This window comes from Salmo trutta, chromosome 21, assembly GCF_901001165.1.
Source record: "Salmo trutta chromosome 21, fSalTru1.1, whole genome shotgun sequence".
NCBI classification, from domain to species: Eukaryota; Metazoa; Chordata; class Actinopteri; order Salmoniformes; family Salmonidae; genus Salmo; species Salmo trutta.
Genome location: NC_042977.1, coordinates 42,601,484 through 42,621,316, shown reverse-complemented (window position 1 = coordinate 42,621,316; position 19,833 = coordinate 42,601,484). Strand labels below are relative to the sequence as shown.

The 19,833-nt window shown below is 45.4% G+C and overlaps 1 protein-coding gene across 11 annotated transcripts in view; it reads left to right on the top strand.

Moving 5' to 3' along the window:
* The window catches only part of LOC115157482 (supervillin), a 97,035-nt gene that overhangs the window by 54,534 nt on the left and 22,668 nt on the right, over positions 1 to 19,833 (top strand). For 9 of the 11 annotated variants that reach the window (XM_029705774.1, XM_029705769.1, XM_029705767.1 and 6 more), the window contains 10 exons: positions 1,349 to 1,504; positions 1,842 to 1,974; positions 6,114 to 6,313; positions 6,444 to 6,799; positions 9,264 to 9,969; positions 11,314 to 11,452; positions 12,537 to 12,593; positions 13,518 to 13,631; positions 14,362 to 14,439; positions 18,639 to 18,729. In XM_029705774.1, the coding sequence (XP_029561634.1) occupies positions 1,349 to 1,504; positions 1,842 to 1,974; positions 6,114 to 6,313; positions 6,444 to 6,799; positions 9,264 to 9,969; positions 11,314 to 11,452; positions 12,537 to 12,593; positions 13,518 to 13,631; positions 14,362 to 14,439; positions 18,639 to 18,729 (2,030 nt within the window). The remainder of the gene's footprint in view (positions 1 to 1,348; positions 1,505 to 1,841; positions 1,975 to 6,113; positions 6,314 to 6,443; positions 6,800 to 9,263; positions 9,970 to 11,313; positions 11,453 to 12,536; positions 12,594 to 13,517; positions 13,632 to 14,361; positions 14,440 to 18,638; positions 18,730 to 19,833) is intronic. The other 2 variants (XM_029705773.1, XM_029705770.1) reach the window with 2 other exon arrangements.

Sequence of the window (19,833 nt, the reverse complement as noted above, 5' to 3'; positions counted from 1 at the left end):
TAGCTGTTCAGGAGGCTTGTGGGTAGAAGCTGTTTAGAAGCCTCTTGGACCTAGACTTGGCGCTCCGGTACCGCTTGCGGTAGCAGAGAGAACAGTCTATGACTAGGGTGGCTGGAGTCTTTGACTATTTATAGGGCCTTCCTCTGACATCGCCTGGTATAGAGGTCCTGGATGGCAGGAAGCTTGTCCCCGGTGATCTACTGGGCCGTACACACTAACCTCTGTGCTTTGCGGTCGGAGGCCGAGCAGTTGCCATACCAGGCAGTGATGCAACCCGTCAGGATGCTTTCGATGGTGCAGCTATAGAACCTTTTGAGGATTTGAGGACCCATGCCAAATCTTTTCAGTCTCCTGAGGGGAATAGGTTTTGTCGTGCACTCTTCACGACTGCCTTGGTGTCCTTGGACGATCTTAGTTTGTTGGTGATGTGGACGCCAAGGAACAATAGGGGGAAGAAGCTTGATCTAACACAATAGATTCTTGACTTGAGTATCTTTCAACTTTTTTCTCAGCATCACTGCTTTCACTATTGTTTATACTCTTAAAGGGATAGTTCACCCAAATTACATAGTGTTTCCTTACCCTATAAGTAGTCTATGGACAAGGTAACGCAGGAATCCAGGGTTTGGTTTTGTTTACCTGGCCACTGTCTCCAGATGTAATTTTGTAATGTGGGTGAACTATCCCTTTAAGTTGATATGTTGAAATGTGTCACACGTCTTGTGATGCTGGCTGAGGGAAGAAAGGTCAAAAGGTGAAGCCAGTTAAAGCTCAGTGCATGGTCAGGTTTCCGTGTGAGTGTGTAGCACCCGGTTTGTTTACCAACCGAGGATAAACGTAAGATGTTGACAGAACCAAACGTCTAATATTCTCTACTACAGATGGCCAACTGCATCAACAGTTTGAGTAGCTACCTCAGTGTAGTCTACACACATCTACTTATAACTGCTGTTGCCACCCCATGGCTGCATCCTGATTCTCCACCCTTCTCCAAAAGTATGCACTTGCCAATGCTTACACCATCCTGACCGCTGCGCTCTCGACCAATCCTGTGCTTTTAAATCCATGGCAGGGTGTGTGCAATTGCAAGGGGGTGGAGAATCGGAATGCAGATCATTCTTTGATCAGGAATTAGTTATTTACCTTGGTGCTATTCATAGGATACGTTTATCTGACTATTAACAATGTCGTTTTAACAGAATGTGTTTGACTAGTTACTCACCCAGAATGTCAACATTCTCTAGATATTGTCCTTCAATTGTACAGTACATGCATTACATATGGCCCTGCAGCTGTTACCCAAAGCAGCACAACATGCACTCATTGTGTGTGTGGTTCCTCCTCCCAGCTTGCAGGAAGCGTCACAGCACGGCTCCAAGGTGCGGAGCATGGGGGAGCAGGAGAGGGAGAGGGAGGCCCAGTCAAGGCAGGCAGGAAAAGGACCAGGGCCTGAGAGGATGATGGAGGACCTGGGTCTGGATGAGCCTGACCTCTCCACTCTCAGGTACAGGGAGACAATGCGCTCAACTCCTAGTCTGCTTCCCAAACGCACCCTGAGCTCTATACTGTATAGTGCAGTACTTTTGACCCAGGCCCATAGATGCTATTTGGGACACAGCCTTACTCTCTTGTGTAAACGAATGATAGTGTGCTTGGAGCCGCCCAAAAGTAAATCACATCAAAAGTGATTTGCAAACGACCTGATCTGATTTGGCCATCTGAAAAGACCAATTAGTGGCAAAATATCAGAATTGGGCCGCCTGAGTAAAAGCAGCCTATTTAAGGGAATAAGATGCTATTTGGGTCACACCCACTGATTACCATCTTCTCTCCTGTTCCAGCCTGGTGGAGAAGATGGCCCTGTTCAACCAGCTGTCCACGCAGCCCTCCAAGCCTGCCGCTAAGGGGGCTGGGGCCTCCAGGGCAAACTCCCGCTTCCAGACCCAGCCCATCACCCAGGGAGAGGTGGCTCAGGTAGGGCAGGGGTGTCAAACTCATTCCACGGAGGGCTGAGTGTCTGTGTTTTTTTTGCTTTTTCCTTTCAATTTATTTAGACCTAGACAACCAGGTGAGAGGAGTTATTTACTAATTAGTGACCTTAATTAATCAATCAAGTACAAGGGTGGAGAGAACCCGTAGACAGTTGGCCCTCTGTGGAACGAGTTCGACACGTGTGGTAGGGAGTCAATCAGTCAATCACTAATGTTGTTATCCATTACCCAGGTAGAGGTGGATCAGGTAGGGAGTCCTGCCCCTCTTTCAGCCCAGATAGAGCCTCTCTTCACCAGGGACTTTATGGACTTCTTCCCTCTTGCTCTTCAACACTGCAGCCTCTAGGTGTCACACAAGTCAAGGAGACGTGGCTGTTGTACAAACTGATATTTCATTTCTGAATTGGTTCAAATTTAGGGTTAAGGGTTTGGTTAGGTTTAAGGCAAGGGTCCGTTTTTGGCTTTGGTTAGTCGGGCTGTCAATGGGATGGTGGCCAGGATAGACCCCATAGTCTCTACACAAGTCAAGCTCTACACTGACAGTATCTTGTTATACACAAACGTCTTTGCCCTGATACAACTACATTTGGATCATACTTTGTAAATGCTGAAGAACTCACACAATCACACAACTATTCAGTGATTCAAGATGAGCAGCATGTATTGAACTAATATTAAACAACAACATGAAGTCATGATGTGTCTATACAGGAGATAGATCCTATGGGTACCTCTCCTCCTCCTCCATTGACTAATGAAGAACAAGTAAGACGCAAGCAACCTGCCTAAACACTGCTGCTGATTGGTAGTGTTCTACTCATAGCGTTCTAAAGGCTGGCGGCGTTGGCGCGCGCGGCGTGTGCTTTCGCAGCCTGGCGACCAATGATGTCCATATATGGCTTGGTTTTATTGCAGTGTTAATATTGTAGAATTTGAAATGCTCAGGACCTCATAGAGGACATGATTTTTAACCGTTTCTTTGACAACATGACGTATCTCCACAGTGCCTCGTTCATATAGGAATGAAGAACTACAGGGTATCATAATGCTGGGTTCCTGACAGAAAACGTTGGCATGAAAGTGACCGTAGTGTTTAGTGAATACGATGATATTCTGCCTCAAGATGTTTTATTATAATATTAGGAAGAGTGTTCTGCTCTTCTAAAATGCTTGTCCAATGACGGAATAAGAATGCATGTAGGCTTTAGTAATTATATTTATGAATGTATTATACTTTTTATATTTTTATACGTTTTTGTGTAAAGGCTGTCTTGTCTTGCACATAAGAGTACACTCTAAAAGTACTTAAATAAAACTGGCTGGAATATTTTAGGTTTAATTATAAATGCTTAAGCTGATTTTAGAGAACATCAAATTTCGACCCATCATCAGCGATTGCAAGGAAGTTGTGTTGTGCGCAGGTGAATGCAGCCTGCTTGTTCTAAAGTTGTACTGCAGGTGAATGAGATCTGAAGAAAGTGGTGACTATTCACAGAAGAGAATCACTCCTAAAAAGCGGGATGAATTATAATGCATGACAATGTAATGCTATGATAAGGCCCTACTAAAGAGAGTGGCCACTTACACGGAGTGTACAAAACATTAGGAACACCTTCGAAATATTTAGTTGCAAACCCCCCCCCCCCCCCCCCCTCAGAACAGCCTCAATTCATCGGGACATGGACTCTACAAGGTGTCGAAATAGTTCCACAGGGATACTTCCCATAGGTGTGTCAAGTTGGCTGGTTGTCCTTTGGGTGGTGAACCATTCTTGATACACATGGGAAACTGTTGAGCAAGAAAAACTCTTGTTCTTGACACAAACTGGTGCACCTGGCATACCCCGTTCAAAGGCACTTAAATGTTTTGTCTTGCCCATTCACCCTCTGTTTATTAGCAAGTGCATCGGTGATGTTATACCCACAGCAACTATTAAAACCTTCCCCAACCAGAAAATGTGGATTGATGGCAGCATTCCACACAAAACTGGCAGCATTCCACACAAAACTGGAAACTCGAACCATTGCTTTTAATCAGGACAAGGCGACCGGAAACATGACCGAATACAAACAGTGTAGCTATTCCCTCCGCAAGGCAATCAAACAAGCTAAGCGTCGGTATAGAGACAAAGTAGAGTCGCAATTCAACGACTCAAACACGAGAGGTATGTGGCAGGGTCTACAGTCAATCATGGACTACAAAAAGAAAACCAGCCCCGTCGCGGACCACGATGTCTTGCTCCCAGACAAACTAAACAACTTCTTTTCTCGCTTTGAGGACAATACAGTGCCAACGACACGGGCTCTCCTTCACCGCAGCCAACTTGAGTAAAGCATTTAAATGTGTTAACCCTTGCAAGGCTGCCGGCCCTGACGGAATCCCTAGCCGTGTCCTCAGAGCATGCGCAGACCAGCTGGCTGGTGTGTTTACGGACATATTCAATCAATCCTTATCCCAGTCTGCTGTTCCCACATGCTTCAAGAGGGCCACCATTGTTCCAGTTCCCAAGAAAGCTAAGGTAACTGAGCTAAATGACACTCGCCCCGTAGCACTCACCTCCGTCATCATGAAGTGCTTTGAGAGACTAGTCAAGGATCATATTACCTCCACCCTATTACCTCCACCCACTCCAATTTGCTTACCGCCCCAATAGGTCCACAGACGACGCAATCACACTGCACACTGCCCTAACCCATCTGGACAAGAGGAATACCTATGTAAGAATGCTGTTCATCGACTACAGCTCAGCATTTAACACCATAGTACCCTCCAATCTTGTCATTAAGCTCAAGACCCTGGGTCGCGACCCCGCCCTGTGCAACTGGGTCCTGGACTTTCTGACGGGCCGCCCCCCAGATGGTGAGGGTAGGTAACATCTCCACGCCGCTGATCCTCAACACTGGGGCCCCACAAGGGTGCGTTCTTAGCCCTCTCCTGTACTCCCTGTTCACCCACGACTGTGTGGCCATGCACGCCTCCAACTCAATCATCAAGTTTGCAGAAGACACTACAGTGGTAGGCTTGATTACCAACAACAATGAGACGGCCTACAGGGAGGAGGTGAGGGCCCTCGGAGTGTGGTGTCAGGAAAATAACCTCACTCAATGTCAACCAATCAAAGGAGATGATCGTGGACTTCAGGAATCAGCAGAGGGAGCACCCCCCTATACACATCGATGGGACAGTAGTGGAGAAGGTGGAAAGTTTTAAGTTCCTCGGCGTACACATCACGGACAAACTGAAATGGTCCATCCACACAGACAGCGTGGTGAAGAAGGCGCAACAGCGCCTCTTCAACCTCAGGAGGCTGAAGAAATTTAGCTTATCACCAAAAACACTCACAAACTTTTACAGATGCACAATCGAGAGCATTCTGTCGGGCTGTATCACCACCTGGTACGGCAACTGCTCCGCCCCCAACCGTAAGGCTCTCCAGAGGGTAGTGAGGTCTGCACAACGCATCACCGGGGGCAAACTACCTGCCCTCCAGGACACCTACACCACCCGATGTCACAGGAAGGCCAAAAAGATCATCAAGATCAGTATAGGTGCATCAAAGCTGGAACCGAGAGACTGAAAAACAGCTTCTTTCTCAAGGCCATCAGACTGTTAAACAGCCATCACTAACATTGAGTGGCTGCTGCCAACATACAGACTCAATCTCTAGCCACTTTAATAATTAAAAATTGGATGTAATAAATGTATCACTAGCCACTTTAAACAATGCCACTTTATATAATGTTTACATACCCTACATTACTCATCTCATATGTGTATACTGTACTTTATACCATCTACAGCATCTTGCTTAAGCCGCACGGCCATCGCTCATTCATGTACTTATGTACATATTCTTATTCATTCCTTTACACTTGTGTGTGTGTATAAGGTAGTTGTGAAATTGTTCGATTACTTGTTAGATATTAATGCATTAACATCTGCTAACCATGTGTATGTGACAAATAAAATTTGATTTGATTTTGAATGACACACATACACAATCCATGTCTCAAGGCTTAAAAATCCTTCTTTAACCTGTCTCCTCCCTTCATCTACACTGATTGAAGTGGATTTAACTCCCTCTATCCCTATATCCCCCGTCCCTCCTCTCTCTTCCTGCAGCTGCAGAATGGAGACGGGGTCAAGCTGGAGCCGCTGTCCGCTTCCTTGGTCCGCTCCGTGGCAGCCGTCACCTCACAGGTCTCGGTTGCCACAGTAACCACGGTGACCTCCGGCATGGGTGACCACTTGGGGAAATCTACGGCCGTCCCCTACAACCCCCCTGCCCCCACCACTACCACCCTGGACAGGGGAGGGGTGAGGTGGGTCTTTATATTATAACAGTTCTAAACTGTATCAAATAATTCAGCCTTCACTACTACTGATACAGTGTATTGTTGCAAAATTGAATTAAACCTCTGTCGCACGCTCGCTCTCTCTCTGGTACTTCAGCCTGACCCAAGGTGGAGACTCCTCCAGTGTCCCTGAACCAGATATATACTCCGCTGGCCTTTCCCTGTCAGAGCAGCAGCAGGCTCACAGCAGAGGAGGCAGAGACAGAGGAAGGGCTCCTGGAGCCGGTCGCTCGTTCACTGGCTACAGAGGGAGAGAGGAGGAGGATGTATCGGGAGGAGGGGCCAGAGAAGAGGGAGAGAGCCGTAGTGGTCCTGGAGGCAGGGAGAGCAGAGACAGCAGGCAGCAGCGGTATCAGCCCCCAGCCCCAGAGCCCCAGCCCCAGAGCACCACAGCCCCAGAGCCCCAGCTTCCTCAGGCTCAGCTGCGGCACGCCAGCGGTAGCCACGGAAGGGGTGAGTTACAGGTGGAGCCTAGACAGTGAGACACAGACAGTGAGACACAGACAGTGAGACACAGACAGTGAGAGACACACAGAGCTGCAGCTCAGACACACACAGAGCTGCAGCACATGCAGACAGAGACATCACATGGTGCATAGAGAGCAGGGAGCTCCTCTCAGCTACGGTTGGAAACACACACCATGTATGTCTCCCAAATGACACCCTATTCCCTACGTAGTGCACTACTTTAGATCAGAGCACTATGGGACCCTATTCCCTACGTACAGTGGGGGAAAAAAGTATTTGATCCCCTGCTGATTTTGTACATTTGCCCACTGACAAAGAAAGGATCAGTCTATAATTTTAATGGTAGGTTTATTTGAACAGTGAGAGACAGAATAACAACAAAAATATCCAGAAAAACGCATGTCAAAAATGTTAAATTGATTTGCATTTTAATGAGGGAAATAAGTATTTGACCCCCTCTCAATCAGAAAGATTTCTGGCTCCCAGGTGTCTTTTATACAGGTAACGAGCTGAGATTAGGAGCACACTCTTAAAGGGAGTGCTCCTAACCGCAGCTTGTTACCTGTAAAAAAGACACCTGTCCACAGAAGCAATCAGTCAATCAGATTCCAAACTCTCCACCATGGCCAAGACCAAAGAGCTCTCCAAGGATGTCAGGGACAAGATTGTAGACCTACACAAGGCTGGAATGGGCTAGAAGACCATCGCCAAGCAGCTTGGTGAGAAGGTGACAATAGTTGGTGCGATTATTTGCAAATGGAAGAAACACAAAAGAACTGTCAATATCCCTCGGCCTGGGGCTCCATGCAAGATCTCACCTCGTGGGGTTGCAATGATCATGAGAACGGTGAGGAATCAGCCCACAACTACTCGGGAGGATCTTGTCAATGATCTCAAGGCAGCTGGAACCATAGTCACCAAGAAAACAATTGGTAACACACTACGCCGTGAAGGACTGAAATCCTGCAGCGCCCGCAAGGTCCCCCTGCTCAAGAATACATATACATGCCCGTCTGAAGTTTGCCAATGAACATCTGAATAATTCAGAGGACAACTGGTGAAAGTGTTGTGGTCAGATGAGACCAAAATGGAGCTCTTTGGCATCAACTCAACTCGCCGTGTTTGGAGGAGGAGGAACGCTGTCTATGACCCCAAGAACACCATCTCCACCGTCAAACATGGAGGTGGAAACATTATGCTTTGGGGGTGTTTTTCTGCTAAGGGGACAGGACAACTTCACCGCATCAAAGGGACGATGGATGGGGCCATGTACCGTCAAATCTTGGGTGAGAACCTCCTTCCCTCAGCCAGGGCATTGAAAATGGGTCGTGGATGGGTATTCCAGCATGACAATGACCCAAAACACATGGCCAAGGCAACAAAGGAGTGGCTCAAGAAGAAGCACATTAAGGTCCTGGAGTGGCCTAGCCAGTCTCCAGACCTTAATCCCATAGAAAATCTGTGGAGGGAGCTGAAGGTTCGAGTTGCCAAACGTCAGCCTCAAAACCTTAATGACTTGGAGAAGATCTGCAAAGAGGAGTGGGACAAAATCCCTCCTGAGATGTGTGCAAACCTGGTGGCCAACTACAAGAAACATCTAACCTCTGTGATTGCCAACAAGCGTTTTGCCACCAAGTACTAAGTCATGTTTTGCAGAGGGGTCAAATACTTATTTCCCTCATTAAAATGCAAATCATTTTATAACATTTTTGACATGTGTTTTTCTGGATTGTTTTGTTGTTATTCTGTCTCTCACTGTTAAAATAAACCTACTATTAAAATTATAGACTGATAATTTCTTTTTAAGTGGGCAAACGTACAAAATCAGCAGGGGATCAAATACTTTTTCCCCCCACTGTAGTGCACTACTTTTGACCAGGGGTGAACAAGCATGCATGTAGACCAGAGGACGATCTACTTACGGTAGATTTGTCTTAATGCCTAAGGCTTCTTTGTCCATCACATCACAGAAGACATGGCTGAAGACATGGCTTCAGTACTGAATCTAATGGGCATTTTATTTATTTTTTTTACATACATTTGCCCCCGTGGCTTCCTACGTTTGCAAAAGGACTGCCACTGTTACTGACAGGCTGTTTGTGATTCCAAATGAAAATCAAGTAAATGATTGTATGTTGTGGCCATGCTGGCATATCAATGCAGACACTGTAATAGGGTTGATCCGTCTCTCTGTCTGGATGGCTGTGTCAGCAGACATTGTTTAAAAGAGGTCCAGGGTCGTCTTTTATTTTATTTACCCTCCTTTCTGGAGAGAGGGGGGGGAGACCCTCCATGCAGACAAACCTCTAGACATAATAGACAGCAGCTGAGGTGTGTGAATTTTAATGTGTGTGTGCTTCTCTCTCTGTATGAGATGAGTATTGATTTCACTATGGATTTATTACAATGCATTGTGTGTGTGTGTGTTGCTGTCTTCATGTCTACACAGACGCGGATCACACCACTGTGTCATTGAGAAGTGCTGTGGTGTCGTCCAGGATTGTCTCTCACAGCGCCAGTATCCAGCAGCAGCAGAATATTCAGTCTTTCACCCAGCCTCCCCAGACTCTGCCCAAGCCTTACACCCAACAACCCCCACAAACTCAACCCCAGCCTTACTCTCATCCACCTCAGCACCATCCCTTCACCCAGCCTCCCCAGACTCTGCCCAAGCCTTACACCCAACAACCCCCACAAACTCAACCCCAGCCCCAGCCTTACTCTCATCCACCTCAGCACCATCCCTTCACCCAGGCACTTTCAGCCCAGCCCAAGCCCCAGGAAAGGGAGAGGCGATTCACCCAGCCACTACCCAAGCCCTACTCTCAGATAACCCCCCATACGCAACCCAACGCCCAGTCCTTCTCCCAGCCTCCTCCGCACCCTCCCCAGACCACTCCCCAGCCACTACCCAAGCCCTACTCTCAGATAACCCCCCATACGCGACCCAACGCCCAGTCCTTCTCCCAGCCTCCTCCGCACCCTCCCCAGACCCTACCCGAGCCCACCTCCTTCCCCCAGTCCCTGGTCAAGTCCCAGTCCCTGCCTCTGGACAACAGTGAAGTCTTCACAGGACACAGTGTGTCCGACCTCCTCTCCCCCGCCGAGACAGAGCTCTCAGAGATGTCCGCCAAACAGATGTCCATCAAGGAAAGGTGAATATGTGGGGGTGGCTGGTTATATAAGGGCTACGTAGTACCACAGTAATACCCATCATACATTGTTAGCACCTTTCTATCTAGAACCTAATAAGGTTCTTCAGCTGTCCCTATAGGAGAACCCTTTGAAAAACCCCTTTGGGATCCATTTCGAACCCCTTCCACAGAGGGTTCTACCTGGAACCAAAAAGGGTTCTCCTATGGGGACAGCTGAAGATCCCTTTGGAACCCTTTTTTCTAAGAGTTTATAGTACCACAGTCTGAGTCATACCTATAACTGGTTATATAAAGGCTATATAGACCACAGTCTGAGTCATAATACCTTTAACTGGTTATATAACGGCTATATAGACCACAGTCTGAGTCATAATACCTTTAAGTGGTTATATAACGGCTATATAGACCACAGTCTGTCATACCTATAACTGGTTATATAACGGCTATATAGACCACAGTCTGAGTCATAATACCTTTAAGTGGTTATATAACGGCTATATAGACCACAGTCTGTCATACCTATAACTGGTTATATAACGGCTATATAGACCACAGTCTGAGTCATGATACCTATAACTGGTTATATAACGGCTATATAGACCACAGTCTGAGTCATACCTTTAACTGGTTATATAACGGCTATATAGACCACAGTCTGTCATACCTATAACTGGTTATATAACGGCTATATAGACCACAGTCTGAGTCATAATACCTTTAAGTGGTTATATAACGGCTATATAGACCACAGTCTGTCATACCTATAACTGGTTATATAACGGCTATATAGACCACAGTCTGAGTCATGATACCTATAACTGGTTATATAACGGCTATATAGACCACAGTCTGAGTCATACCTTTAACTGGTTATATAACGGCTATATAGACCACAGTCTGAGTCATGATACCTATAACTGGTTATATAAAGGCTATATAGACCACAGTCTGAGTCATAATACCTTTAACTGGTTATATAAAGGCTATATAGACCACAGTCTGAGTCATACCTATAACTGGTTATATAACGGCTATATAGACCACAGTCTGAGTCATACCTTTAACTGGTTATATAACGGCTATATAAGCTGGTGATTTACAGGCTTCTGTTAGCTAATGTTTGCAATCTTTTTGATTCACCTTGTTGTCTCTCTGAAAGCCTGATGATGTAAAGAATGAGGCAGTGTTGAATGAGTTTCTGTGTCCTTGTGAAATATGTTTCTGGCTCTTGTACCTTTTTGAGGTGAAGGGGATTTATTTCTGGCTACTGCGTTTTCCTGAACTGAGACTAGCCTCTCTCTCGCTCTTATTCTCTCTCTCGCTCTCTCTCCAAATGTCTCCCAGGCTGGCCCTGTTGAAGAAGAGTGGCGACGAGGACTGGAGGAACAGGATCAATAAGAAACAGGAAGTGGTGAAGGTTTCTGTGACTGAGAGACACTCCACAGTACAGGGATGGGCGGCAGCACAGACCTACAAGAAGAAGGTGAGACTTCACATTATCTAACTACGACGCTAGAGCACTGAGGCGACGCTAGAGCACTGAGGCGACGCTAGAGCACTGAGGCGACGCTAGAGCACTGAGGCGACGCTAGAGCACTGAGGCGACGCTAGAGCACTGAGGCGACGCTAGAGCACTGAGGCGACGCTAGAGCACTGAGGCGACGCTAGAGCACTGAGGCGACGCTAGAGCACTGAGGCGACGCTAGAGCACTGAGGCGACGCTAGAGCACTGAGGCGACGCTAGAGCACTGAGGCGACGCTAGACTATTCCCTATATAGTGCACTACATTTGACCAGAGTTTGACCACAGCTCAATTGACCCAGGTCAAAAGGATTGCACTATATTGGGAATAGGGTGCCATTTGATGCCAGCGCATGGGTCAGAACAGCCCTGCATGGAGCATATGGTGCCAGTATCCCTGGGGAGGGGGGGGGGGCATGGTGCCAGTATCCCTGGGGAGGGGGGGGCATGGTGCCAGTTTCCCTGGGGAGGGGGGGGGCATGGTGCCAGTATCCCTGGGGAGGGGCATGGTGCCAGTATCCCTGGGGAGGGGGGGGGGGCATGGTGCCAGTATCCCTGGGGAGGGGGGGGGGGGCATGGTGCCAGTATCCCTGGGGAGGGGGGGGGGGGGGCATGGTGCCAGTATCCCTGGGGAGGGGGGGGGCATGGTGCCAGTATCCCTGGGGAATTAGCAGTCTGGGGTCTTTGGAGAAATCCCTTGTCTATTTCAGACCATGATGAGATCAAGTAAATTTCACACTGATGGAAGATTGAGTTTCACCAAGAACTAGCACTAGTGCTTCACCAAGAGCTTGTTTTACAAAATGTGTTTCTACAGAATGGCATGTGATTATATCTATTTAATGTACACTATTATATTGAATAATGCAAAGGTCTCGTTTAACTGACTATTACCCTTTGATTTAAAGGGGCAATCCGCAGTTGAAACAATAACGTGTTACCCCCTCACTGTTTTGGTAAAAAAGGGATGGGGCTGGAGAAAAGTAACCACTCTCAAATTCATATATGGACTTTTCCCCCTGTGTTGTGTTTCCCATGTCTTCAGGAGGAAAGGATGGTTATTGATGATTTTGCTGCTGTCACTGTGTCTGAGCAGCTGTGGGTAAGACCTGACGACGGTGCTGTGCCAAGGCCCATGTGTCAACGGTGGTCCACTGAGCTTTGTGTGAAACCTGCTGCTTCTTTCAGTCTCGTGTTCTGTTGTTCACTGCCGTTCAGTGTTGCTGTGGTCGAGGATTGCAACGTTTCGATCATTTCCCCATATTGTTCAGGTTTTCCAGAAATCCCGGGTGGAAGATTCCTGGATGTAATGCTTATTCCTCTTGATTCTGGGAATCTTCCAACTGGGATTTCTAGGAAACATTTGGTGGGAAATGAAAGTAAATGTACAACCCTAGTTCTGTTGTTTACTGCTGTTCAGTGTTGCTTTGGTCTGACGCTAACCTATTTTACCTCTGGTGGTTTGGAATGCTGCCGACGAGCACTTTTGCTTGATTTAAGTCAATATAGCTACGCTATTGTTTTTAGAGAGAAGATGCGATGTGTTTGTTGCTGTGATGCTGCCAGTCACCGTCTTTTTATTCTGCTCAAAATGGTTGCTTTTTGTACCACACACTGCATACTGGTGATGGAGAGAAATGTGATTCATCAAAAGCAAAGAATATTACTGTAAGCCAGTAGCGACTGAACAAAATGGTAAACACCGACTTGTCTAGGTCCCTGTTTTATGTGCTGAATTGAATGGCATTGGGTACAGCAGCGTTAACGATTACTTCACATTCAAGCACCTCTGGAAATGTTCATGATTAAACATTTAACACTTGCATGCCAGTGGTGGCTGGTGCCACGCTAAATCAGAGGACGGGCTCATAATAATGGCTGAAACCGAATGACTGGAATGATACTGCTCCATTCCAGACATTACTATGAACTGTCCTCCCCTCACCAGCCTCCACTGTTGCATGCCGTTGCATTTCATGTGAGGGGCTCAGGTGATGCTGTAGATGTTGTCTCCCTCTCTTTAAAGGGGAAAAGACATTGTGAACCAGCTAAAGATTTGACTGGGGAACCCTCCCTCTGTCTGCTTCAGCCCTGGACCCCCCATCATGACTTCAGACTTGATTTATCCAAAATAATCTCTGTGAGTTGTCTTCCATCAGTGCGTCGCTCTGCTCCTGGTCTCTATCACAACTTGTGAATGATCATTTCTGGTTGTGAATGTTATGGTAACTCTCCTCTAGCCTGGCTACCCAAACTCCTTGCTCCGGCCAAACGCTACGCCACGGATGTTAGTTTCTTCTCCGTAATGGGTCTGGATCTCAGTACCTCCCCGACGATTTCTAGAATGGAAATCCATTCTAGACCATCTGATTGGTGCCAGAAACTGATGGGTTGGGCCAGTCAGGACACACGTGGGTAAAGTGGCGTTTTGAAAATTCGTCATTCTCTTTGATACTCTGATTGGTTGGAGATGATCCAATCGCTGATTACTTTGTTTTGTACAGCACTACTCATTTGACATCACCACAAACTACTTCATTGATGGCCGTTTCAGACTGAAGCATGTAGCGAACGATAGAACAGCAGAATAATTCAGTTTGAGTCATCAGGCCATCTCCTCGGCATCCTTTCTCTAGCATCCCTCTGTATCTCTGCCTGACTCATTTTCCTCCTTATTTTCCACGTCAGTGGTGGCTGGAGGACGAGCTCATAGTAATGGTTGGAATGGAATGAAAACCATGTTTGATACAATTCCATTCCAACCATTACTATAGGTATGAGCCTGTCCTCTGATTTTAAAGTGACACCAGCCACCATTGATCCACATCTCTTCTTCTCTTATGCACTTATCCAATCGCCTCTGTCCTTAGGAACCTGTCTTTTCCTCCACATATTCTCCTCCCAGCTCCCTTGGCCATAAGTGCCAAGTTATTGACCCTCGCAGTCAGGTAAGAACATGCACCTGACCTGCCATGCATGTTTCACTGTTCTGCCTGGTACTTGGGTTGCGTCTTAAATGGCACCCTATTCCCTATGTAGTGCACTACCTTTGTCAAGGGTCCCGGTCTAAAGTAGTGCACTATAAAGTGAATAGGGTGCCATTTAGGAAGCAAAATCAGTCTTCCATTATCCTGTCATGCCTGTCACTGGTAAGGACCGGTTATACGTGTGTCTTGTTTACACATGATCACCTGCTTTCATTTCCAAGTGTTTTTGTGGTTTTGATCAAGTGGAACAGGCCATTTGGGAGATGACAACAGTGGTCTGTTACAGATAGTCCTTGCTGTACAGCATCTGAACCTATGTGTCGGGACGTGAAATAATGTGTGTACTGTAATAGTATCTCACAGTAAGAAACTGTTATAACAGTATATGTAAAAGTATTTGTAACAGTATAAGTAACAGTGTGTAATAGTATTTGTAACAGTATGTAACAGTGTATAATAGTATTTGTAACAGTATAAGTAACAGTGTGTAATAGTATTTGTAACAGTGTGTAATAGTATTTGTAACAGTATGTAACAGTGTATAATAGTATTTGTAACAGTATAAGTAACAGTGTGTAATAGTATTTGTAACAGTATATGTAACAGTGTGTAATAGTATTTGTAACAGTATATGTAACAGTGTATAATAGTATTTGTAACAGTATATGTAACAGTGTATAATAGTATATGTAACAGTGTGTAATAGTATTTGTAACAGTATATGTAACAGTGTGTAATAGTATTTGTAACAGTATATGTAACAGTGTGTAATAGTATTTGTAACAGGATGTGTAAAAGGATATGTAACAGTATTTGTAACATATGTAACAGGATATATAACAGGATATGTAACAATGTATCTAACTGTGTGTATAACAGTATACAGTACCAGTCAAAAGTTTGGACACACCTACTCATTCAAGGGTTTTTCTTTATTTTTACTATTTTCTACATTGTAGAATAATAGTGAAGGCATCAAAACTATGAAATAACACATATGGAATCATGTCGTAACCAAAAAAGTGTTAAACAAATCAAAATATATTTTATATTTGAGATTCTTCAAAGTAGCCACACTTTGCCTTGATGCTTTGCACACTCTTGGCATTCTCTCAACCAGCTTCATGAGGTAGTCATCTGGAATCCATTTTAATTAACAGGTGTGCCTTGTTAAAAGTTAATTTGTGTAATTTCTTACCTTCTTAATGCGTTTGAGCAAATCAGTTGTGTTGTGATAAGGTAGGGGTGGTACACAGAAGATAGCCCTATTTGGTAAAAGACCAAGTCCATATTATGGCAAGAACAGCTGAAATAATAAGTAAAGAGAAACGACAGTCCATCATTACTTTAAAACATGAAGGTCAGTCAATCCGGAAAATTTCAAGAACTTTGAAAGTTTCTTCAAGTACACTCGCAAAAACCATCAAGCGCTATGATGAAACTGGCTCTCATGAGGATCGCCACAGGAAAGGAAGACCCAGAGTTACCTCTGCTGCAGAGGATAAGTTCATTAGAGTTAACTGCACCTCAGATTTCAGCCCAAATAAAGGCTTCAGAGTTCAAGTAACAGATACATCTCAACAACAACTGTTCAGAGGAGACTGCGTGAATCAGGCCTTCATGGTCAAATTTCTGCAAAGAAACCACTACTAAAGGACACCAATAAGAAGGACTTGCTTGGGCCAAGAAACACGAGCAATGGGCATTAGACTGGTGGAAATCTGTCCTTTGGTCTGATGAGTCCAAATTTGAGATTTTTGGTTCCAACCGCCATGTCTTTGTGAGACGCAGAGTAGGTGAACAGATGATCTCCTCATGTGTGGTTCCCACCGTGAAGCATGGAGGAGGAGGTGTGATGGTGTGGGGGTGCTTTGCTGGTGACACTGTCTATGATTTATTTACAATTCAAGGCATACTTAACCAGCATGGCTACCACAGCATTATGCAGCGATATGCCATCCCATCTGGTTTGCCCTTAGTCCCACTATCATTTGTTTTTCAACAGGACAATGACCCAACACCCCTCCAGGCTGTGTAAGGGCTATTTGGCCAAGAAGGAGAGTGATGGATTGCTGCATCAGATGACCTGGCCTCCACAATCACCCGACCTCAACCCAATTGAGATGGTTTGGGATGAGTTGGACTGCAGAGTGAAGGAAAAGCAGCCAACAAGTGCTTTAGCATATGTGGGGACTCCTTCAAGACTGTTGGAAAAGCATTCCAGGTGATGCTGGTTGAGTGAATGCCAAGAGTGCACATCAAGGCAAATGGTGGCTACTTTAAAGAATCTAAAATCTAAAATATATTTCGATTTGTTTAACACTTTTTGGGTTATTACATGATTCCATATGTGTTATTTCATAGTTTTGATGTCTTCACTAGTCTACAATGTAGAAAATAGTAAAAATAAAGAAAAACCCTTGAATGAGTAGGTGTGTCCAAACTTTTGACTGATACTGTATGTAACAGTGTGTGTAACAGGATGTGTAACAATATACTTAACAGTGTACGTAACAGTATATGTGTACCAGGAAATGTGTAACAGTGTACACTACCGTTCAAAAGTTTGGGGTCACTTAGAAATGTCCTTGTTTTTGAAAAAAAGCTATTTTTTTGTTGTCCATTTAAAATAACATCAAGTTGATTTAATGTTGTAAATGTCTATTGTAGCTGAACGTCTGATTTTTAATGGAATATCTAGGCGTACAGAGGCCCATTATCAGCAACCATCACTCCTGTGTTCCAATGACACGTTGTGTTAGCTAATCCAAGTTTATCATTTTAAAAGGCTAATTGATCATTAGAAAACCCTTTTGCAATTATTTTCGCACAGCTGAAGTGCTGTACTAAATAAAACTGGCCTTCTTTAGACTAGTTGAGTATCTGGAGCATCAGCATTTGTGGGTTTGATTACAGGCTCAAAATGGCCAGAAACAAAGAACTTCTGATACTCATAATTCTATTCTTGTTCTGAGAAATGAAGGCTATTCCAATGCGAGAAATTGCCAAGAAACTGAAGATCTCGTACAACGCTGTGTACTAATCCCTTCACAGAACAGCGCAAACTGTCTCTAACCAGAATAGAAAGAGGAGTGGGAGGCCCCGGTGCACAACTGAGCAAGAGGACAAGTACATTAGAGTGTCTAGTTTGAGAAACAGACACCTCACAAGTCCTCAACTGGCAGCTTCATTATTAAATAGTACCCGCAAAACACCAATCTCAACGTCAACAGTGAAGAGGCGACTCCGAGATGCTGGCCTTCTAGGCAGAGTTGCAAAGAAAAAGCCATATCTCAGACTGGCCAATAAAAAGAAAAGATTAAGATGGGCATAAGAACACAGACACTGGACAGAGGAAGATTGAAAAAGGTGTTATGGACTGACAAATCTAAGTTTGAGGTGTTCGGATCACAAAGAAGAACATTTGTGAGACGCAGAAAAAATGAAAAGATGCTGGAAGAGTGCTTGACGCCGTCTGTCAAGCATGGTGGAGGCAATGTGACGATCTGAGGGTGCTTTGGTGGTGGTAAAGTGGGTGATTTGTACAGGGTAAAAGGGATCTTGAAGAAGGAAGACTATCACTCCATTTTGCAATGCCATACCCTGTGGACGGCGCTTAATTGGAGCCAATTTCCTCCTACAACAGGACAATAACCCAAAGCACAGCTCTAAACTATGCAATAACTATTTAGGGAAGAAGCAGTCAGCTGGTATTCTGTCTATAATGGAGTGGCCAGCACAGTCACCGGATCTCAACCCTATTGAGCTGTTGTGGGAGCAGCTTGACCGTATGGTACATAAGAAGTGCCCATCAAGACAATTCAACTTGTGGGAGGTGCTTCAGGAAGCATGGGGCGAAATCTCTTCAGATTACGTCAACCAATTGACAACTAGAATGCCAAAGGTCCGCAAGGCTGTAATTGATGCAAATGGGGGATTCTTTGACGAAAGCAAAGTTTGATAGACACAATTATTATTTCAATTAAAAATCATTATTTATAACCTTGTCAACGTCTTGACTACATTTTTTATTTATTTTGCAACTCATTTCATGTATGTTTTCATGGAAAACAAGGACATTTCTAAGTGACCCCAAATGGTAGTGTATGTAACTGTGTGTGTAACAGTATATGTAACTGTGTGTGTAACTGTGTGTTCAGAGGATGGGAAAGGAGATGGAGATCCAGGCTCAGATGTCCGTAGAGGAGAGGAAGCAGATCTCTACAAGGGAGGAGGCCTGGGAGTCTAAAGGTAAGGGCGTGGCCAACGACTCCACCCAGTACACTGTGACCGAACGCATGGTCAAGAAAGGTTAGAGCACGGATGGTCCATTTGTCTGATCATTTACTGTCCACTCACTTTTTTTCTCCCCAATTTCATTGTATCCAATTGGTAGTTAGTCTTGTCTCATCACTGCAACTTCGTACAGACTCGGGAGAGGCGACGGTCGAGAGCCGTGCATCCTCCGAAACACAACACAACACAACCCAACCAAGCCGCATTGCTTCTTGACATAATGCCCACTTAACCCAGAAGCCAGCCGCATCATTGTGTCGGAGAAAGCGTTGTACACTTGGCGACCGTGTCAACGTGTATTGTGCCCGGCACGCCACATGAGTCGCTAGTGCGTGATGGGACAGGAACATCCCTGCCGGCCAAACCCTCCCCTAACCCGGACGGCGCTGGGCCAATTGTGCGCCGCCCCATGGGTCTCCCGGTCGCAGCCAACTGCGACAGAGCCTGGACTCGAACCCAGAATCTCTAGTGGCACAGCTAGCACTGCGATGCCATGCCTTAGACCCATGCACCACTCGGGGGGCCATTCCTTTGTATTTGATGAGAATGTTGACTGGTTGACCCTGTGAGCTTGGGGGGAAATGTAGTTCTTTAATTTCATTAGCAAATAATAACTGGTGAATTTGTTGACCTCTGAAGGTATGATTTTGAATTGGCTTACTAGTTATTGAAGCATATTATAAACTGGTTGGTTTGAGCACTGAATGCTGATTGGCTGACAGCCATGGTATATCAGACCGTATACCATGGGTATGACAAAACCTTTATTTTTGACTACTCTAATTACGTTGGTAGATATATCACAGCTAACAGTGATATATTTAAGCAATAAGGCACGAGGGGGTGTGTTATATGGCCAATATACCATGGCTAAGGGCTATATCCAGGCACTCCGCTTTGCGTCATGCTTAAGAACAGTCCTTAGCCATGGTATATTGGCCATATACCACACCCCCTCGTGCCTTAACGCTTAAATATATCACTGTTAGCTGTGTGGTGTTAAAAGAAGGCAACCCAGTTAGGTTATTCTGTCCTCTCAGTTTGTGTGTGTGTTTGTGT